At 55.8% G+C, this 22,014-nt stretch overlaps 2 protein-coding genes and 1 long non-coding RNA gene across 5 annotated transcripts in view; all 3 read right to left on the bottom strand.

Moving 5' to 3' along the window:
* The window catches only part of WBP2 (WW domain binding protein 2), an 8,621-nt gene extending 4,114 nt beyond the window's left edge, over positions 1–4,507 (bottom strand). For both annotated transcript variants that reach the window (XM_081804488.1, XM_081804489.1), the window contains exons 1-3: positions 4,356–4,507; positions 1,977–2,085; positions 290–425 (exon numbers count right to left, since the gene is read on the bottom strand). In XM_081804488.1, the coding sequence (XP_081660614.1) occupies positions 290–425; positions 1,977–2,085; positions 4,356–4,414 (304 nt within the window). In that variant the 5' untranslated portion in view covers positions 4,415–4,507. The remainder of the gene's footprint in view (positions 1–289; positions 426–1,976; positions 2,086–4,355) is intronic.
* Positions 4,508–9,795: 5,288 nt separating this feature from the next.
* LOC145717276 (uncharacterized) lies at positions 9,796–15,311 on the bottom strand. Of its 2 annotated transcripts, none has more exons than XR_014140384.1 (3): positions 14,917–15,311; positions 14,625–14,708; positions 9,796–11,194 (listed from the first exon to the last, which is right to left on the bottom strand). It is a non-coding gene; the product is annotated as an uncharacterized LOC145717276 (long non-coding RNA). The 2 variants fall into 2 exon arrangements; XR_014140383.1 differs by lacking the exon at positions 9,796–11,194 and adding an exon at positions 11,644–13,325.
* A 1,185-nt stretch (positions 15,312–16,496) lies between these two features.
* On the bottom strand, positions 16,497–21,098 carry TRIM47 (tripartite motif containing 47). The gene is made up of 6 exons (XM_081804470.1): positions 20,345–21,098; positions 19,166–19,261; positions 18,627–18,857; positions 18,251–18,452; positions 17,726–17,800; positions 16,497–17,462 (listed from the first exon to the last, which is right to left on the bottom strand). Exons 1-6 carry the CDS (start codon positions 21,035–21,037, stop codon positions 16,822–16,824), a joined length of 1,938 nt encoding a protein of 645 aa, XP_081660596.1. The 5' UTR covers positions 21,038–21,098; the 3' UTR covers positions 16,497–16,821.
* Positions 21,099–22,014: the final 916 nt, after the last annotated feature.

The raw sequence follows: 22,014 nt of genomic DNA, 5'->3' as shown, positions 1-22,014 counted from the left end.
AAGAATTTTCACTTATTTTTCAGTCATTTGGCCGATTTCACTCCGAAAAGCTGATCAGAGCTGCTATCTTCACTGGCTGCCTCTCCTGGCTCTCGTCGTTAAAAGCCCCCCTCTGCTCAATAGCTGGCAGCCCAGGTGGGGGGCCCTGGAAGCTAATCCAGAGCCAGGAAGAGGACAAGGCTAGGGGGTGTTTAAGACAGCCGAAGAGGAATGTCTCTAAGACAGCAGAGGCGTGGCCAGAAAACCTCTTTGGAAGCCCCGTCTGTGTCCCTGAGCCCCCATCACCCACCTCCTGCTTCAGCCTTCACCGTTCCTTTGATGTAATTTGCACCGAACACGGGCTGCTTGATCTCACAGTCCTTCATCAGATAAAACGGCATCATGAAGGACTGCATGGCATCCTTGCCTTTGGACAGAAAGATGACCTGCAGGGAGACAGGATGAGAGCCATCAGTGCCCGTATCACAGCCTGGCCCGCTCTGCTATCACTTCCTGTGTGTGAGGAGTCTGCTCCCAGGGCCAGGGCCCCGCGGCCCCAGGGCAAGCTCTGCACCAGACGCTCCTGGAAAGAGCTTTGAAAGTGAAAGACTCGGGGCGCCTGGGTGGCTCAGTCGTTGGGCGTCTGCCTTCAGCTCAGGTCATGGTCCCAGGGTCCTGGGATCGAGCCCCGCATCGGGCTCCCTGCTCGGCAGGAAGCCTGCTTCTCCCTCTCCCTCTGCTTGTGTTCCCTCTCTCGCTGTGTCTCTCTGTGTCAAATAAATAAGTATTTACAAAAAAAAAAAAGAAAGAAAGTGAAAGGCTCTCCGTGCAGCCTGGCTGGAGAGGCTGAACGTGGGTATTCACCAGGAAAACGTGCTGCTCACGGGGCACGTGAGAAGGACAGGCTGCTCTGCCATTTAAGTGGTGGATGTGGTGGGCAAGTGAAGGGGGCTGTAAAGCTAGGGCAAGGAGGCAGGGGGAGGGAATTCCGGCTTCCAGAAGGGGGAGGTGTAGCCCGAGCTTCACAGAAAGGAGAGCGAAGGAGGGGAGGAGGTGCTGGATCCCGGGAGAAGGGGGCTGCCCACACAGCAAGAGTGTCCCACCCCACAACTGGAAAACCCTCTTTTATTTTATTTTTTTAAAGATTTATTTGAGAGAGAGAGAAACAGCATGAGAGGGGAGAGGATCAGAGGGAGAAGCAGGCTCCGCACTGAGCTGGGAGCCCGACGCGGGACTCGATCCCAGGACTCTGGGATTATGACCTGAGCCGAAGGCAGTCACTTAACCAACTGAGCCATCCAGGCGCCCCGGAAAACCCTCTTTTAAACCCTTCGATCTGGGACTGAAGATGCCACCATAAAAGGGGTTTTGAGACTCCCTTGTCTCTGCTAAGTCTCGGTGATGAAAACTGGAAGATATGCCCCTTTCTTCCAACCATCTTTAACTCTAACTCCTGGTAGCTATGGGCAGTGAACCTTTTCCAAGAATGGCCATTTGTCTTTCTCTGGAAGGCTCCCGTCGGCCTGGGTCAGTCTCAGGCAAGGCCCACGCTGCAGTCTGGCACTCCTGGCTCTGCAGGGCTGTACCGGGCTGTCTGCCCAGCCTGGAGGCTCTGGCCATGTTACTGTACCCTGTTTACCACATTTGTCATTCTGGACGTGCACGAAGGCCTCGTGCGCTGCGCTTACAGAAATCAAAATCGTTAACAGCCTCCCCACTCCAGGCCCAAGTCATCCGGGCAGCGGCACCCAACAACATACAGATTTCACACCAACTGTTCCGGAATTTGCATGGATTCAATGCCTAGGGGTTGGTTCAGCTGCCCAGAGAGTCTGGTGATTCTAGAACCCAGGAGTACATGACAGAAACACGTGAGCGAGGAGCTAACGTTCACCAGGTTCAGAGGCCACTGGGCTCATGAGGCTGAGGCTGACCTAACACTCACCGTCCGCCATCAGGAATCACAAGCTTTCAAACCATCACACGGAGCGACTCACCCGGTACGGGGTAAGGTAGACGGTGCCTTTCTTGGTCCCTTTGAAGGCCTCGGGCACGTTCTTCATGTCACTGAATGTAAGTTCCACGTGGTCATAAGTCATCAGGATGCTGTGATGAGAAACGAGGACAGGCCCTAATGAGCCAGTTCAGAGCCATGACCTGCTTTCCCCAGGGACTGACAACCCCCGTCCCCCCACCCCCCCGCCCCCCGGTAAGCAGGTGATCAGCACGTCGGGTCTCAAACCTGTTTGGACACCACTGCAAGGAAACCATTAATACAGCCTCAGAAGAGATGAGCAAGGTGGGGGTCTACAGAATTTCCCCAAGCCCCACATATAGACCCCCCAGGTGACCACAGCAGAAGAGCCAAGGGCAATAAAGCTGTAACACCGTCATCCCTCAAATCACGTTAGATTACCTGGGTTAACGCTCTCATTTTCTTCTGAGACCCTATAATAGGTGTCTGTTTTCATTGGTTTATTAGTACTGATATATAAACCCTCTAAGGCATGACTCTACGCATTACCAAAGGGCTGATGTCACGGTTCCTTTAAACCTGGGCTTCCTGAACTGGGTCTGCAGGGGTGTGAGTCCATGAAGCCCTTGAGATAATGGTGTCCATGCATTTTTCTGGAAGAATTTGCGGCTTTTCATCACTCTCAAAGGGATTCATCACTTGAAGAATAAGCCTCACTATTTTACACATGAAATTTTAAACACTAATTTAAACTCCAGTTGCCGTACACACAATTTTTTTCAGAAATGAGGCTGAAGCATTTTCTAAAACAAGGCACACCATTGTTTAGCAGCACAGAGCCCGAAGCCAGGTAGGAGGCTCACCAGGACAGATACCTTCTTGTCCCACAAAGTCCCACTGAGAAAGAAAGAAAAAGAGTCCCAGGAGATGTTACCAAATGGCATCAAAAGTGTTTTTCCAGGCCCGGGACTGGCTCGTACACAGAGAGACAAACCGGGAACAATGTGAGGTTTCTCTGATTATAAGATAACAAGGTCCAAGTCCACATGGTTCCATTTGTCTTCCTCCTCCTCCCAAATATCACAACTTTCTTCACTAGGGAAGGTGGGGAAGAGGACTGGTACCAGAAAAGAGAAGTACAGCTCAGAGGGGCATCTGGGTGGCTCAGTCGGTTAGGTGGCTAACCCTTGGTTTCTGCTCAGGTCATGATCTCAGGGTCCTGGGATTGAGCCCCGCATGGGAGTCTGCTTGTGGATTCTCTCTCTTCCTCTCCCTCTGCTCCTACCCCCTGAGCTCCACAGGCCCTCTCTCTCTCTCTAAAATAAATCTTAAAAATATATATATATATATTTAAGAAGTAGAGCTCAGAGAAAAGAGGTCATACCAGGAATAGGCTGGTCCAGCAGACCCTGAGCAGGTAAGATGGAGGGAACGTCAGCATTCTGAAGCCAGGGGCATCCCAGGCTTTCTCCTGACTCATCAAGCATTCCTGAGTGCTGGCCCTGGCAGGCTATAAGGCTCTGATCCCACCAAGTCTCTTCTGAGGACTCAGACTCCTCATAAGCCTTCTGCCTTCAAGAGGCATTTCAGGGTCAGCGTAGCTCAACCAAGGCTAGATGGTTTAATTCCCTGTGCCCAAGGAGCAGGAGAGAAGCCCCCGAGAAGTCCACAGACAGAAGAGAGGACAGAATCGATTGGAGGGGCCAGGGGGGCGGGGAAGAAAGACACAAGGACGGACACCGTGCCAGGAAATGTGTTCATCTGACAAATATCTATTTAACTGCGCCTCTGGGCCTCAGTTTCTCATCTGGAAACTCAGCAGTTCTGGAACATACTGGAAGGCTATGCACTGTAGTTAAGCCTACTGACTTTAGAGTAAAGACGCCTTTCCTGGAATCCCATCTGTGTTATTTACAGCTCTGTGATCTCAGGCAAGTTACTTAAGCCTCTCCGTGCCTCAGTTTCCCTACTTGTAAAATGTGTTGAATAGTATGATCCGCCGCGCCGCACTTACATATTAAAGTAGAAGAGGAGCACGGCCTGGCACGTAGTAACGTAGTAACCGCTCAAAAAGTGGCAATTATTTTTTATCTAACCTCTTCCCACCTCTTGAAGTCATCGACTCCGGGAAAGGGGCTCAAGAGCGACCCCGGGGCCCCACCCGTCTCCCCAAGCCCCATCCCCCTCCAGCCGCCTCACCCCCCATCCCACGGCTAATCGCGACATCCCAGCCGCTCCTCCGCGACCCACCCTCTGCCTCCGGCCCCGCCTCCAGCCGTTACCCTCCCCCAAACCGCACCCCGACAGTTCAGCCTGTTCACGGGTTTATCCCCAACCGCCCACCGGCCTACTTTCCACGCCCGCCCTTCCCTCCTCCAAGATCCTTCCGCAGTGTTTTCACCTCTCGGTGTTGTTGACGATCACTCCGCCGCCCTCCGAGTGATTCTTGTTGAGCGCCATAGTCTCTCGGAAAAGGGTCCCGAGACTCCCAACGCAGTGCGCTTGCGCCCCTCTAGGGCCCGCCCCTAGTGGCGTCGTTCGTATTAGAGTCAGCCAATCACAGCTCTTGCGCGGAGCCTGGCCCAACCACCTGATCTCGAGCGTCACGTGGTAATAGTTTACTCGCTCCCCCCACTCCCCGAATTCCGTCTGCATCACAAACAAGCTGAAGACTACAATTCCCCGAAGGCAATTCTCCCTCAATCGGCTTTTCCCTACGCTAGTGGAAGGATGCGTTCTGGAACTTGTAGTCTTCCAGACCGTAGGCCTGGATTGACTCCCCTAATTGCCTAACTAATCGGCCTGCGCATTCCCTACTGCCCACGCCGTCCTCAAAGGGACAGGAATAAACAGCTGGACACGCCACAGGGGAATTAATCGTAGAGGCCCTGAGCACAAGAGTGCATACTCACAGAATGAGGGTAGTAATCTAAACCGGGTGTGGGGAATGGGGAACAGTCACTTGCTGGGGCATCTTTGTTCGCTCAAAGAGCATTTGCGGAACCCTGAGTCTATGATTTTGCCTCGGATTCGGTAGTCACTGTAGCCTTGTAGATGAGTGCAAGGCCCGGTTCCAGGACGTGGTGGGCTGATGGGCTGGCGGGCTGGCAGAGAGGAGTCAGGAAAAACTTATGTCCGTGTCATGAAGTCAGACCCAGACCCTCCGAGGTTGGGGGTGAGAATGTCCGTGTGGGGAGGGGAACCCGGTGCCCCGACCTGACGCCTCCACCAAACCCATTGTTCGGTCGGGAGCGCCCCCACCTTCCGGCCGTCTCCACCGCAGCTGGCCTCGCGGTGGCGCTGCTCCCTCTAGAACGTTCTGGCTTTCAGTCCGGCCCGCCCTGCAGCTGGAAGCTTTAAACAAGACTCGCAGTAATTGAATGGAACTAGGCACAAGGCGAGACCTGCGGCCCCGTTATATGGCTCACAAAATAGAGCTGACTCATTTCAGCTTGGGACCCGGCACTGGGCGGCGCCCCTGGGCAGCTGTAGTTATTGTGTAAACTAACACCATCTCCGAGGTGGATCTTTGAGGGGGTAAGGAGGGGTGTCACTCCCCACGTGGTGGGGCTGGTACATCATTAATCTTAAGGGATCAGAGTTTGAGTTTAAGCAGACAGCTGATTCCCTGACACGGGATGGCCAACATGGGGACTCACCTGCTTGACTTATCTCTTGAGAGAGATTTCCTAGGTGAAGAATCAAAACCCAGAAAGATTGAGACATGTAACAGCCTTCTATGAAGTCTTAAGCACAAGCAGGTGGGACCTTGCAGGACAAGTGCAATGAATGCACGTGATAAAATCTGCCCCAGTAGTTAAATTAATTTTGGCACATGAAGTCTATGCCACTGTTTAAAAAAAAAAAAAAATGAAGGCAAATTCTATGTGCAGATACAGAAAGAGTACCAGTCTGTTAAGTACAAACAGGTGTATGAATATGCTTCTGCAAAAAAACAAAAAACAAAAAACTTTCGCTTGTATTAAAATTAGGATCTAGATCTAGATATAACATTTCTGGAAAGAGCCACCAGACATTGTTTTTGGCATTATCCCATTGAGGCATGGGTCTGGGAATTGGGGTGCGCTGGTGGCTCCGTCTATTGTATACTTCCTTGTACTGTTTAATTGTTTACTGTGCACATTCTAGATATTATTAACACATTTCAAAAAGAAAGCGAAAATCCACCCAGTAAAGGTTATGTAAGAATGATTGCTTTGAGGACCATAAAAGGGAAGGTGGGGCAACAGTCCAGTCCCACCCCCACCCCTTTGCACAACTCCATCATCGGTGGCAGAGGCTATTGCAGCTTTTGGAGGCTTTGTTCAGAACTAAAATACACAATCATGAATACACAGTATACACAGCTGTGGCCACACTTAGGCCTCCTGACAGGAGAGGAAATGTGTTGAAAAGGAAGTCAGAATGGAGAAGAGCTAGCAGGCTCAGTTGGTTCCAGCTTCAATGTCCAATTTTTGCAAGTTTAATAAAAACATATGACTGTGGGAAACCTGGCTGGCTTAGTCAGTAGAGCACGCAACTCTTGGTCTTGGGGTTGTGAGTTTTGAGCCCCACGTTGGGTGTGGAGATTACTTAAAAATAAAATCTTTAAAAAAAAAAAGAAAAGAAAATCTTAAAAAATAATAATAACAAAATTAAAATATATGACCATGTGAACACATTGTTAGAGTCACTCCCAGCTGTGAAGGGGGCCAGTGGTTTCCAGGACCCACGCTGAGGGGCTCAAGGGCAGTTCATTACTGAACCAAGTCAGCGGCAAAGTGCCCCATCTGGGCCCAGGGCTCAGACCTCAGACCTCTCCTGCCTTGGAGTCCACATAGGCTCTTTGTGTTTCCAGAAATGATCACTTTTCGCTGAACTGTAATAGTTCCTATTCTCCAGAGGGAAGCTTCTTGAGTGGTGTGCTAAGCAGGAGCCCGAATGGGCCTGACATACTGCTGCTTTCACCCAGGACAGCCAGCGCCCAGTCACCTCTGAAGCCCCAGGAAGCATTATGTATTTGCCCCAGTGAGCAGAACAAATACCATTTGTACTGAACAAAGAATCACTTTCGATGTGTGCCACAACATTGAAAAGATTAGGAAGCAGTTTACCAGATGGTGGCTTTTTATTAACCTTGACCCACAGTAAGAAATACATTTTATATCAAGACTGGGTACACACAGATCTGTATTTATAAGTGCAACCGAAAAAGGAAAGACCTGGGGCGCATGGGGGGCCACGTCGGTTAAGTGTCTGCCTTCGGCTCAGGTCGTGATCCTGGGGGTCCTGGGATCGAGTCTGGGAGCCCGCTTCTCCCTCTCCCTCTCCCCCTGATTGTACACTCCTTCTCTCAAATAAATAAAATCTTTAAAAAAAAGGAAAAGGAAAGACCTGTTTGGGACTGAAAGAGTAAAAATCAACTCAGACTGAAATAGAAAACAACAGCCCAACAGTCAGTCAGGCTAGACCCAGAGCCTACAGCAAAGCTAGCAGAAAACATGCTTCCCTCCCAAGGACATGTGGCAGTTTTAAGACAGCATGACAGCCCCCTCTCAGCGACTGCTGCTTTCTTATCAGTGGTACCCCTAGACAGGCTTTGCAATTCCCAGCGATTAGTGGGGGTGCCCCACTGCTAAGCCGCTCACCTAGTGACAGTCCCCCATCCCTAGGCAGTCCCCGCTGCTTCTGATTCCTTCTCAGAAACGACAACCGCTCCAGAACTGATCCGCACTTTCCGTGGGCGCTCCTCAGAATCCAAACCTAACAAGAACTGCTTCCCTCCTCCTCGTGGCTGGGGGCTCAGGGCAGGCCTGCAGGCTGTGTCCGCTGGTGGCTGGCCCACGGGGCTTGAGTACAACTTCCCTGAATCAATACCTACCCTTACTTTATGCTGCAGAAGAATACTTTTCTGTTGCATTAGTTAGCACATGTTAAAGTATTATTGCAACCTTGCAAGCCAAGAAAAAGGCCCCTGGTGCACCAATTCACAGATCCCCTCTTGAAGGGGACGTTTTAGAGAAAAAGAACTGTCAGCCATTGTTTGGTCACCGGGCTCCTGATGGAAGACAGCTGGGTGGGTGAGTGGGTAACTAATTTCCCAGAACAAATCTTAATGCTATTAAAATTCATCTAAACATTGCTTAAGCATTTTATCATGCATGCTATTTTTTTTTCCTAAAAGGAGACAGAATTACATCAGCTAAAAGCAAAAAATAAAAGATTTTCCCTAGACCAGCTTTGAGACAATTTTTATTTTAGATTTTGATGTACTCTGCAATTTTCTACTTTATTTTGTAATTTGAAAAATTGCTAATTGTTATGCACTAAATTGATTTTGCAATCTTCAGCTTGAAAACCCCTGTTCCAGAAGAAAGGCTGAGGGTGGGGGTGGGTGGGATGCGGCGGGGAGAGAAGGGAAGGGAAGTTTGGAGTCGAGGCTAGCACCTCCACCCTCCACCCCCACCCCCACCATGGGGACCTACATCCACCCGGCTCCTAAAGCTGATACTGTCTCACATTTAGGGTTCCCAAATCAGTATGCTAAAGGGTTGTGTCAGTGTGCTTTAGGTAAGTCTCGGCCTCTTTGTGTGGCAAAGCGGTTGTGTGGATATTACGTTCTTTCTTCACTCTTTACGAGGTAGCCGACTCAAAGGCCGAGAGGCGTCTTCCCATCTCTTAGCCAAGAGGGCAGGCGAGGCTTCTTGTTCCCAGGGCGGGCTTATGGGTTCTCCAGCAGATGTTCTCAGTGCTGGCTGAGCACAGAAGTGGCCACATCCTTCAGAGACAGAAAGGCCCACAGTGTGCAGGTGGGGCTGTAGGGCTGGATGGGGGTGTGTGTGTGTGTGTGTGTGTGTGAGTGGCTGGATCTAGAGAGGGGAAGGGGTGCTTCCCAGAGCCCAGGGACAGAAGCAGAATTTGGGGGATTCTCTAGTGGTAGGCCCCCTGCTCTGCTCCCATCCGGCAATCCCAAGAGGTGGGGTGTGGCTGTTGGGAGTAGAGGGGCCGAACGCCAAGAACTGTGGTTTGGGTTGTGTGAAAGTGTCCATTCAGGAGGCAGAAACCACAGCAGCTATTGGACCAGGGAAATTTTACTGTAAAGAATTCAAATAAAGCTCTGGTGGGACACCTGGGTGGCTCAGTCAGTTAAGCGGCTGCCTTCGGCCCGGGTCATGATCCCAGGGTCCTGGAATCGAGTCCCGCATCGGGCTCCCTGCTCCGCGGGGAGCCTGCTTCTCCCTCTCTCTCCCTCTGCTTGTGCTCTCTCTGTCAAATAAATAAAATCTTTAAAAAAAATAAAATAAAATAAAATAAAAATAAAAAAAATAAAATAGGGGCGCCTGGGTGGCTCAGTCAGTTAAGCGGCTGCCTTCGGCTCAGGTCATGATCCCAGGGTCCTGGGATCGAGCCCCACATCAGGCTCCCTGCTCCGCGGGAAGCCTGCTTCTCCCTCTGCCACTCCCCCTGCTTGTGTTCCCTCTCTCGCTGTGTCTCTCTCTGTCAAATAAATAAAATCTTAAAAAAAAATAAAAAATAATAAAATAAAATAAAGCTCTGGTAAAGGAAAAGGTGAAGTATCCCAGAAGCGTATGAAGCTGCCACCACCAGTGAAGAAGACTTCCTGTGATGGTGGGGAGCCCGGAGCAGCTAGGGAGCCCGGGCTCCTTCCCCTCCTCCAGCCCTACAAGCTCTCTAGTGCCCCCTGGTGGCCGAGCCTTGTAGGGAGCCGCTGGCGGTGGCCCAGGGGGACCCCAGCATCGGGAAGCCAGATGTAGAGGGTGAGTGTTATTGGTTGAATTGGGTCCTCCTCAAATTCATATGTTGACATCCTAACCCCTAGTACCTCAGAACGTGACCTTAAATGGAAGAAGGCTTGTTGCTGATGTCATTAAAGATGAGGTCATTAGGGGGGCCCTAATCCAATATGACTGGTGTCCTTATAAAAAGGGAAAATTTGGACACAGTCAGGCACACAGGGAGAAGGCCATGGGAAGATGAAGGCAGAGATCTACAAGCCAAGGATTGCCAAATATTGTCAGCAACTGCCAGAAGCTAGGGGCCTGGTACAGATTCTCCCTCACAGCCTCAGAAAGAACTAAATCTGCCAAGACCTTGATTTCAAACTCTGTTTTTCAGAACTCTGAGACAATAGTTTCTACTTTGTCGTCCTTTGTTATGACAGCTCTAGTGGACTGTGACAGTGGGTTTGGAGCAGAAAGATGACAGCGTGGCGCGATCCCCAAACCTCGCTTGGCGCAGGGGAGAGAAGGCTCGCCGTACAAGGACCACTTGGGCCCCGACAATGGGTATCTCAGCAGCTGCCCCTGTGGAAAGAAAATGCCCAACCCCCAGAGAAGCTCTCCTGGCTGGTGGCACCGTGTAAACCCCAGACGATTGTTCTACCAAGGAGAAGGACCACCACCCTTCCAAACATGCCTGAGGTTGAATACCTTAACCTCTTGGCAAAGGGCAGCTCATAATCACATTTTATTTCATTTAGGAAAAATTCTGACATTTCTCATACCTGAGTATTACGGAACCAATTCACGCTCGATACACCAGTTTTTTTCACTCACCCAGTTGTCCTCTTTCCACTAAGCCAGTGAGAGAAAGAAAACTCCTGGTGACCCTCACTTTTGGGCCATCTGCTGCTGGTTGGGTGGGCTGTGTTGCTGGAGTCGCAGATGCCACGTGAGGCGTCGGTGATGTGGACGTGAGCGATGTCGGGGCAGGTCATTTTGACTGGCTCTTTCAGTAACGCCTGTTCCTTGCTCCTCCATCAGGAGGCAGAGCCAGGGCACATCTGGGGTGATTTCTGGTTGCTATGGAGATGAGCCCCACCCCACGTTCCCAGTCCAGACCTCCCGGCTCTGTCCAATTCAATGTCCCCAGAGGCAGCTGCATGGCCTGTTGTGAGCAATTCCTGCTGCAGGAGTGTTTGCGCAAACCTCCTGCTGTCTGTTTCCACTTCTGTGCCTCCAAAACCCCAGAAAGCCAGAGAGACAAGGGTGTCACCTCTGAAGGTGTCCCCACCCCAGCACTGAGGAGCCACCCCTCTGATGGAGGGGCCTCAGGGAGAAGAGAGCCCAGAGAGGCTGTCCTGGATGTGGGCCCCTCCCTGCTATTCTGGATGCTCCTTCCCAGAGGTTGGGGAGGACTCCTCTCCTTCCTGGAAAGACGCAAGGTGGGGCATCCTTCGTCCTTCTTGTCCACTTCTCTCTCCTTAAACCCACTTCTCACCTAAATTACAGAGGGATTTTAGACTTTCAAATCTGATTGTACTGTTTCCCCATGTGACACCCTGCTCCCAGGAAAAGTCCAGAATCCTGACCAGGCTCTGCTAAGCCAGACCTTGCTTGTCCACCTCATGCTGTTCCCTACCCTCATTGCACTCCCGCCCCGGGGGTGGGGGGGGTGGGAGTGTTCTGGCCAGGCCCTGCCCACCCCTGCCCCGTTTGTCCTTGGTCAGCGGGCCTCAGCTCTCTGTTGTGCAAGAGGTCACCCCTAGGATTAGCCCCTCCCTGACCCTAGTAGGGTCCTTTCTCCAGGCCACCGTCCTTTTCTTTTTTTCCATATCTGGGAAACGCGGGTTTTGTTTTGTTTTATTGTGGTGGTGGGGAGGCAAAACTTTTCCTCTACCTTCTTGGGGTCTCTAGTGGGACCTGAGAATTAAGTCGACATCAGACAGATTAAGAGGAGAAAAGCAGACAGATTTTATTTTTGTATGTTCCCAGGAGCCTTCGCGGGAAAGAGAAGACCCCAAAACTTAGGCCTAAGTGCTTATACACGAGGCTGCACAAAGAGTAATCCTGGAGAAGGCTCAAGGAAGTTGTTTTAACAAGGCTGATTTGTATAGATGTCCCTAGGCCTCAACATCCCCTCTCTGGTGATAAGAATGTTTTTTTCCTCCTGGTATAGGAAGGCCATCTTTCACGTGGGAGTTTTATCTCCTCTTTTCAGGAAGAAAAGGGGAGGCCAGAACGCCCTTCCTGCATCTGTTGTCTTTCAAGTCTCTCCCGCACAGGAGACATGTTCTGAACCTCCCCCACCGCCCCCAGCGGTAAGATACACATCACATAAAATGTACTGTTTTGGGGCGACTGGCTGGCTGTCGGGAGAGCATGCGACTCTTGCTCTCGGGGTCATGAGTTTGAGCCCCGCATTGGGGGTAAGGTTTACTTAAAAGAAATTTACTGTTTTAATCTTTATTTATTTGAGAGAGAGAGAGAGAGTATGAGCAGGGAGAGGGGCAGAGGGGGAGGGAGAAGCAGGCTCCCCACTGAGCAGGGAGCCATACTGACTCGGGGCTCCATCCCAGGACTCTGGGATCATGACCTGAGCTGAGGGCAGATGCTTAACTGACTGAGCCACCCAGACGCCCCTGTTTTAATCTTTTCAAGGGCACAGTTTGGTGGCATTAAGTACATTGTCCTGTGGCCCTCATCACCATCCATCTCCAGATCTTTGTCATCGTCCCAAACCGAAACTCCGTCCCCACTAAACGCTAACTCCCCACCCCCTTCTTCCCCCAGCTGCTGGTACTTTCTGTCCTGAATTTGCCTAGTGTAGGAACCTCATATAAATAGAATCACACGAGATTTGTCCTTTTGCATTTGGCTTATGTCACTTAGTGTAATGTCTTCGAGGTCCATCCATGTGGTAGCAGGTGTCCTCAGTATTCCTTTCTGAGGCTGAATAATATTCTATTATATGTAAATACCACGTTTTGTTTATCCGTTCGTCCATCGATGGACATTTGAGTTGCTTCTGCCATCTGGCTACTGTGAATAACTATGAGGAACATGGGTGTGGAAGTATCTGGTCAAGTTTCTGTGTTCAGTGCCTTTGGGTATCTCCCGAAGGTGGGGTTGTGGCCCTTGTGCGACAATTATTGTGTAGCCCTTTGTGAAGTCCCATGAGGGCAGGGCATCCCTGTTTAGGTCACTCATGTCTGTATCCCTAGCACTAAGCACAGTGCCCCACACTGCATAAATATTGTTAAATGAGTGAGTGAAAGTTTCCAATCTTAGTGAGTGGGACGTAACGTAGTGTCCTGGCAGACGAAGGTCTGGGCTCATCTCAGCTCCTGAAGAACAGATCTGGGGATCCCCCAAGGATGGACAAATCCTCCAAGAGTATTGATCTTACTCAATTATTCTGGGGAATAATAACAACAACAACACTTATTGAAAGCTCACTCTGGGGGCGCCTGGGAGGCTCAGGCTGTGAAGCGTCTGCCTTCGGCTCAGGTCATGATCCTGGGGTCCCGGGATCAAGCCCCGCATCGGGCTCCCTGATCATTGGGGAGCCTGCTTCTCCCTCTTCCTCTGCTGCTCCCCCTGCTGTGCTCTCTTTGTGTCTGGCTCTCTCTCTGTCGAATAAATAAATAAAATCTTAAAAAAAAAAAAAAAAGAAAGCTCAATCTGTGCCAGGACTTGTGCCAACCACGTCGCCTACATTATCTCTTTCAATCTTCAAAATAATGCTATGCGGTTCCACTCTTATCCTGTTTCACCAGTGAGGAAACCCAGGCGTGGAAGGGCTCACAACCTGCCCAAAGCCTATGGTCAGGAAATGGCGGAAGGGGAATTTTTAGCCAAAACTTTCTGATTCCAAAACTCACACCCGAAAATTCTCCACTGCTGGGGCAGAAAAGTGTTGCTTTTTACATTAAAGCAAAATGGGAGCTCTTAATGGAGTAAAATTCAAAGTTTGAATGTCTTTTAAAGATAAAGTACACAGGATACCAAAGCCTATTTCCTGCCTGCCTCAGTGCTCTGTGCCATGGATCTCTGAGGGCCCTGGGGAAGGAGGTTGAGGGTTCCACCCTGGGTGAAGCCCATGAGGACCTCCTAAGGGGCTCCTGCAGTTCCTATGCATCTTCTGGAAGATGTGACTGTGGAACAAGGGAGTGATCTACGTTGCATGCTTTGCGTGGTGGCACCAATGGGAATTCGTGTGTCACGTGTGGGGCTGAATGGGACGCAGACCCGGCAGCTAGATGCCACTTTCCCCCCTGCAGAACCCCTAGCACCAGCCCAGCGGGGATCTGCAGGCCTCAGCCCCGCCCCGCCCAGCCCCTCCCGGCTTGGCCACAGTCTGGGTCCAGCCTCACCCTGAGCCTGGGAGGAGGGGAGTGTGAAGGAAGGCCTGTCCTTGGGAGGGGACGGGGGAGGGGACGAGAAGGGAGGGGAGAGGATGCTCAGCCACTTTCCTCCTGGAGTGTGTGTGGGGGGCAAATGCAAACACATGAGGATACAGGACGGTGGCTGCTAAGACAGAGCAGTGATTAAGGCCACTACTCAGTCCGCTGTTTGGGACTCTGGAGCTCATTTTCCCACAGAAACAAAGCCGAAGTGGAAGTTGGCTCCCCGCCTGGCCCACAGGAGCCAGATTCAGCTAATACCAAACACAGCCTCAGAAGACCCTTCACACTCTCTGCTCTCCACCATTTTGTGTGACCAGCAGGGGCTCGGGGCGGGGTGGGGGGGTGGTGGCTCTGGTAGGAGCTTGGAGACCACAGGCTCTGCCAAGGGCTCTGGTGGCCGTGGGAACTGGGGTGCGGTGGAGGGCACTTCTTACACAAGGGACACTGCTGGGAAGCAGGGTGTGTGTGTGTGTGTGTGTGTGTGTGTGTGTGTGTGTGTAGATTTCTAAGCACAGGACGTACCTAAGCCGTGGAACGTGGAGCTGGTGTCCCGGACTGGGTGGCCTTGGGCAGCTCCTGCGTGGTCCCATGCCTCAGTTTCTTCATCTGGAAATGATAGCGGTAGAAGGTTTAGACTAGATGGGTGGCTTTCTAACATGTTTTTCTTTTAAGCACTTTTTCTTTTAAGCACTTTCTCTTTCTGCAAGCAGTCTGGATGAAGCCCATACCAACTGTTCTGTCAGCAGGGGCAGTGAGGGGCTGGCCCCCCCGGCTTGCTCCTCCTGCTCTGCCAGCCCGCCCTGCCTCAGTGTACCTCCTTGGAGCTTGGGATCTTCTTGGAGCATCTCTCACACACGCCGCCCCTCCCGCTCTAGCATTATCCCAGAGTCGCAGAGGAAGTGCAGGGCTGCCGAGAACACTCCAGACCGGGAATAACGCTGAAAGCTGGAGTCCGGCCCAGACAGCCGCTTGCTAGCTGTGCAGCCCAGATGAGCCTGTCTCCTGCTCTGAGCTGTAAAGCGACAGACGCTGGGATTTGGTGTGACGATGCACAAGGTTCCATGAGCTCTGGAAGCTGGGCATCACTCTGCAAGTAGCAGGGACTGCTATGGCTGCAGGCTTGGCTAGGCAGGCCCGAATTCCAACCAGGGGCCCCCTCTGTCTAGCTCACGTTCCATGACATGCCAGGGCCCTGCAAAGTCAGGGACCCGAGGGAAGTGCCTAGCTGGGGGAGGGTGAACTGAGACCGAGCGGAGGATATGGCGGTGGGAGGGGCTCTGTGAAAGGTGGGAGGCTTCTGCAGGTGAGGGGACTCTAGCAAGCCCCCATCTGCTCATGTGTGTGATGGTGACAGGAGCAGCCATCCCCATTCTGGTGATCTGGGGGCCCTGGCTGCCAAGGAAACCGTTTGGAAAACATAAAGCTCCAGGAGCAAGGAGGCCCCACCCGGAAAAACAACATCCTGGCTGCTGGGGCAAAAGCAGAGCTCTGAGGGGCTATTTTTAGCAGCCGAGGCAGGGCCAGACTTGTATGACCTTGCTGTCTGGCTGCATAACTCACCCATGGTCCCGTCTGACCTTGGGCTAGTGCCTGAGAGGCCTCTGTCTGTCCCTGTCCTCCAGACCTGGACCCTCCCTAGGGGGCACCTGGGCCACAGAGAACCCAGGGATCAGGACTGGCCTGGAAACACACTCGCTGTGTAGCCTCCGGGGGCAAGCTGAACGCAGTGGGCACCCGGGGCCAGGCTGCGGGCCCTGGGGCAGCAGGGGACACCGGGCCTTCCTGGGAGAGAAGCAAAGGCTCTGCTAGGGTGCAGGGCCCGGGTCTCCCCAGCGCGGAGCCCCGTCCCAGCTGCAAGGCTGGGTGTGGAGACAGTGAGGCGGGCTCCAGAGGAGGACACAGACCCCTTTCTTGGAGCTATTCTCGCCTCCAGCCACACCCTGGGGCCCTCTCGGCCACAACCCTCCCCGACTGAGGTGTGTATGTGAAAGAAGCTTGAGCTCTCGAACTTTCTTGCCCACACCCAGGAGTGGTGTCCTGCTCTGGGGGGGTGTGTGGTCTGCATTTAGCCCTGGGCACAAACACCAGAAGGCAGGTTCAAAATCGGGCTGTGGCATCAAGGATGAAAATAGCTCACAGGAACAGGCTACGAGGCAAACGCTCAGGCAGCCAGAATGCCTGGGGGGCTGGCCCCCTTGGGAGAAGCCACCTCCAGCTGCCCCGGCCCAGAACCAGGGAGTAGGGCTGCCCCAAAGGGCTGGGCCAGGGCTCCCCCCACCTCCCCACCCCACCCCCACCCCCTGTCAGGAATCCTGGGACCTCCTGCCTTTCAAGGCCAGCTCTCCAAAGGTGAGAATTCTTGGTGGGTGGAGAGAAGGATAGAAAAAGGAGTCATTCATTCAACAAATATTTATTCAGCACCTACTACGTGCCAGGCACTGTCCCAGGAACCTGGAAAAAGAGAGGTTGGGGTAGCCTGGATCTGCCCCAGCTCTGGCTTTCTCTCCCAGAAACAAGGCCTGCAGGGGGACAGGGTCTGAGGGGCACTTGAAGGGGACTGGGAGCCTCCTCCTCGAGAGGCGGAAGGCCAAGTATATGGAAGGTGGAGGCCTCCAGGAATGAGAAGCCTGGGGAGGTGGGGGACTCCAAGGTGCCTTCCGTGGGGCAAGATGGGGGCGCAGAGAAGCAAGCTTCCCAAGAGCTGAGGTGCCCTCTGGCATCACCTCCTCTTCAGCACGGATATGCAGGACTTCTTGAGGGGCCCGATCTGCAGATGGGCATCCACACTCTCCAGGAAGAAGGCAGGCTTGAGCCTTCGAGTGAAGAGTCCCGCAAAATGGCTGTCCAGGCGGCTCTGGAAGGGTTCGATGGAAGAGGCCAGGGTGCTGCTTCGGCGGGCCCGGGAGGCCTTCAACCTCCGAAGAAGGCTCATCTTGCCATCCCGCACGGCATAGAAGGCCAGGGCTCGGTTGGCATACTCTAGGCAGATCCCGACGGTGGGCGAGAAGGGGTGGGGCAGGGGCGCCTCGAGCCCGTGGAACCAGACGGAGAAGCTCCGTCCGTTCCACTGCAGGCAGCAGGAGTGGGCGTTGCGGCCCAGCCGGCCCCGGTCATAGGGCTCTTGCGGGGAGAAGTCTTCAGCCATGACCCCCACGCTGACCCAGCCCTCGATGATCTCCACCTCCCAGTAGTAGGTGCCCCGGTCCAGGGCGCCCTCGCCTAGCACCTGCTCGCAGTGCGTGAAGCGGGTGGGTGACTCGGGGTAGTTGATGGGACACAGTACCCTCTTTACACCTTTGGTCCCAAACAGCTGCAAGTACTTGTCTGCCGTGTCGCTGTCCAGGTCTACGATGTAGGCAACTGCTCCCGCGGATGGGAAAGAGACAGGGGGCTCAGCGCCAGGCGTAGGTGGGACAGCCCCTCCCCGAGGGGCCCACCGCCCCAAACGCAGCCTCTCCCCTCCTTAGCGACCGGCACGACTCAGCCCGACTGGAGAGCACCCCGTGAGGTGACCCAGTTCACCCTAAGAATGACGGGGGGTGGGAATCCAAGCCTTTGTGTGCTAGGGTTCAGCCCAGCAGCCTTGGGAGGGCCCAGAGGGGAGAGCCTAGGTGGCCACTTACACTTGAGGAAGTAATCCCTGGGAGCCTCACTCTCGAGGTTGTTGGTGCTATCGGGGTCTCGGGACTCGGCATCGGCTGCAGAAGAGACAGCGGGGAGGGGTGCTCTCCAGCGGCCCATGGCTGGGCAGCGGTGCAAGGTGCTCCTCCTCTGAACCTGTGACCGAAATCCCTCTCCTCCTCCTTCCTCCCAGCCTGTACCCGGAGACAGGCACACACCCATATATGGCACCCTGTCTTCACACGCAAGCCTGGTCCTTGGGTTCTGCCCCTGATCCACCTCCTCCCGGCTCAGCCCCTCTGAAGCTAGAGGGCAGGGCAGGGGAAGCCCCCTTGATGCCCTAGGTTGTGGCCGAAGGGGCTGGACGGGTCATTACTGAGTGGTGGCTCCCGTCACTGGTAGGAGTTGGGTCCCACCCTGCGCCAGGCCCGCAGTTTCCATCCTCCGCTCCTGAACGGGTACCAGGCCTGGGGGCCCGTGTGGGGAGACTGGGGAAGGAAGGGTGAGTCACTTGGGGGGGCACCCACCTTCCGTGCCCAACTTCTGCAGGTCCTCCTCCTCCTCGCCGCCCGGCCCCCGCAGCCGCTCCCCCTGGCTGGCACAGGCCTCAGTCAGCACCTCTCTCACAGCCCGCACAGCTTGGGAGGACTTGGTGAAGCTGAGCTCCCTCGGGGGGCCGGTCCCAGGGCCGCACCCCTCCTCCAGGGCCAGCCTCAGTGCCAGCAACCCCTGTGCCAGACAAATGACTTTTAAGGCCTTGCTGGCTCCAGCTCCTCGGGCTGGGGGAGACAGCGCTGCCGGGAGGATGGCACAGCCCCGGGGGCCAGGCACCCACCGCCCTCTCTCTCCATTCCTTGCCTGTCCCCCCTCTGCACCCTCTCTGGCCCTAAGGGCGGCGCCTACCTGCAGGAAGCTGACGGAGTCGGCCTCAGGGACCTGCCCGAGGTTGTGGCGGGCCCGGCTTAGCCTACTGCGCTGTTCCTCCTGCCGCCGCAGGTCACCCTGGGAGCGGCCCAGCATGGTGGCCTCCCCCTCCTCGATGAAGCCCAGCACCTCTGTCTGGAACCCCTGCAGGATGGCTGCAGCCTCGGCGAAGAGCCGGCTCACCCTCTCCCGCTCCGCCAAGGCTGCGCTCTGCACGGGATGACGCAGGGGACAAGGGTGAGGGCCAGAACAGCGTTATGCTGGCCCCATTCTTTCGAGACCCCACCTTCCCACCCTGCCCTCTTGCGGGCACAGAGGGACCAGGCCGAGGGGTCCTGGACCCATGCCAGGTCAGGGGAGCCGCTCATGCCCCCCGGGGGGGGCGGGGGGGCGGGGGCAGGGGCAGGCGGTGCCCGGAGCACAGGCTTTTTTGGAGTGCACCAGAGCATGCTCCAAGCTCCCATGGCCAGGAGCCTGCTGCAGGACGGCACGGGGATGGGGTTAGCATGGGGTCCGACCTTGATGAGGGCCACTGTGCGCCGGGACTGTGCAATGCTAGCGCCCAGCTCGTCCATGCGGTCCTCCACGGCACTCAGGACTTTGGACTGCTCCGCCTGTGGGTGACACCATTAATTCGCATGGGGCCCGGCAGAGGCCACCGTCCTACACTGGGCTACCAGGCCTCAGCAAGGGGGAGAAGAGGGATGACCGGGGGGGTGGTATCTGTGCGTAGGTGGGACTGGGAGTGGCCATGATGTCCCATAATATGCCGGGGTGCCTCAAGCCCAGGCGGGTGCCATACCCAAATGCCTGCGGCGGGGGGGCGGGGGGGAGGCTGACTGGCTGTGGGTCGTCGGCCTCCCCTCTCTGACCAGTGGGCAAGTACAGGCGCATCGATGCTCCTCAATGTCGCTCACACTCACTGGAGAGCTTCCTTCAGTGAGGTACAGGCAGAGAGAGTGGGGTAGGTGCTGCTCAGAGGGCATTCAGCTGTCTGTCCCCTGTCCCCAAAGAGTCTGTGTCCCCAGTCCAGGCCTGAAAAATGGGGATTCCGGGCAAGTCCCCTGGGTCTTGTGAGTCACTGTTCCAGGCAGGAGAGACGGAAAATCCCAAGGCCAGAGGCATCAAGACCGGGCTGGAGGCCAGAGGAAACTGGGGGCGGAGGTAGCTGACGGACTGCGAGCACATGCTCCCACCACGGGCCCCCGGAACAGCTGGACAAGAGCGGTCTGTATGCTCGGTCCACCCTCTGCCACACTCCTGTCGCCTGCCACACCCATCTCAACCCGATGCCTCAGCCCAGGCCCCATCTGAGCTGGAGCCGGGAAGAACCCAGCCTGGCCCAACAGCCGCGCTGTCAGGATCAGCCGGTCTGGGAGCCCGCGGGCCTGACTCTGCTTCCCCTTGCCTTAGACCCCCATCGGCCTGGACCCCGGCTTCAGGCCCCCTGTCCGCCCTTCCAGTCCTTTCCGCGTTCTCTCTGGGCCCCTCCAACCCCCATTCCCATCTCGAGCAGAACGTCCCACAGCGAGGGGATGGATGACATTGTCAGTATTGGAAAGGACAGCAAAGAGCCTCAGGTTAGAGCAGGACATTAGGACCCTACCAGGAAGAGGGGTGGGGGCGGGGATCCCTGGCCCTCGGAGGCCGCGCGCGGCCGCCACCCGCCCCGGCGCGCCCCCGGTGCCCGCGCCCACCTCCTGGAGCGCGCGCTCCTGCTCCAGCGGCACGAGCTCGTGGCCCCGGTGCTCCTGGGCGGCGCAGGCCTCGCACAGGCACGCGCGCTCCGCACGGCAGTAGCGCTCGAGCGGCCGCAGGTGGCGCGGGCACAGGCTCTCCTCCAGCCGGCGCAGCGGCGGCACTAGGCGGTGTCCGCGCAGCGCGGGGCTGCGCTCATGCGGGCCCAAGTGCGCGGGGCAGAAGGAGGCGAGGCAGGAGAGGCAGGAGAGCGCGGCAGGCAGGGCAGCGCCCTCGGGGCACGCGTCGCAGCGCACCGGCTCTTCGCCGCCCGGCCAGGGCTCGGGAGCGCAGGGCGCCGAAGGCTCGGGGGCGCTGGGCGGCGCGCTGGGCTGTGCGCGGGGCGGCGTGGGCTCCGGGGCCGGCGCTGGGGCCGGGCCCGGGCCGGGCCCGGGCGCGGAGCCCGAGCCCTGGCGGAGCTGCAGCAGCTCGGACAGCGTGTGGTTCTTGCGGAGCTGCAGGCCGTCGGGGAAGGGCTCCTGGCACAGCGGGCAGCGGGCCGCGCCTCCGGGCCCGCCGGTGCCACCCGCGCCGCGGTGCGGCCACAGCGCGCTCAGGCAGGCCAGGCAGAAGTTGTGGCCGCAGGGCAGCGTCACCGGCTCCCGGAGCGGCTCCAGGCAGATGGGGCAGCTGAAGGGCCCGCTGCCGTCCATAGCTCCGCGGCCGCCCGGGCACCGCCTGTTCTGCTCCCGCCCTGGGAGGGACCCGGCCCGCTCGCGCTGCGGCGCCGCCCCCGGGACCGAGGCCAAGGATCCAGCCCCCTTCCGTCCGCGGCTCGGACTGCCCCTCTGCCCCCCAAGCGCCGCAGACCCGCCTGCGGGTCCGGGTATAGCCTGCGCCGGCCCAGGCTGCGCGGCCGGTCTTCGGCCCCGTGTGACCCTTGGGGCTCCTGGACGACCGTCCCTCCTGGTCCAAGGGGAAGGCGGAGGGCAGAGAGTGCGAGGGAGGGCACACTGGAAGGAAGCTGGGAAGGAGTTCACCCCTCCACTCCCCTCCACTCCCCCCACACCCAGGCCCCGGACTCCAGAGGGGCCGGGCGCTCCCACCCGTTCGCACCGGGCCACACCAGCCCCTCCGCGCTCCAGACCTCTCCGAGGCACTTGTTAGCAAAGTTTCCGAGCTGCTGACTGCAGAGAAAATTAACCGCTGATGTGCGCGTGTTTTTGCCCCTTAGCGACTCTATTTACCCCTTGTGGGGAACTTGGACTTTTCTAACCCTGAAATGGGAAGTTGATGTCACCCTCCAAGTGCCTTGTCTGAGGGAATTCAGTTCCCCTCCATGGACTCCCACCCCCATCCCCAGGCACTTGCGGTGTACCTGGGGCTAGGGGTGTGAGTTCCCCAAATGGAGGCATTTAAGGCTCATTCAGACCTGCACTTAATAATGTTGTTTAAAAACTATAAAATGGCGGGGCGCCTGGGTGGGTGGCTCAGTCGGTAAATCGTCTGCCTTCGCCTCAGGTCATGATCCCAGGGTTTTGGGATCGAGCCCCCGAATAGGGCTCCCTCCCCGCCCCCTCCCGCTAGGCCGGAGTCGGCTTCTCCCTCTCCCTTTGCCCCTCCCCTCTGCTCGTGCTTGTGCGCGGTCGCTGGCTCGCTCGCTCTCTAGCGTGTTCTCTCTCAAATAAAT

The sequence above is a fragment of the Leptonychotes weddellii genome, chromosome 15, assembly GCF_054177405.1.
Source record: "Leptonychotes weddellii isolate Sample4059 chromosome 15, ASM5417740v2, whole genome shotgun sequence".
Classification (NCBI taxonomy): Eukaryota; Metazoa; Chordata; class Mammalia; order Carnivora; family Phocidae; genus Leptonychotes; species Leptonychotes weddellii.
The sequence above is the reverse complement of the archived record's forward strand: the minus strand, read 5'-3'. Positions and strand labels throughout refer to the sequence as shown.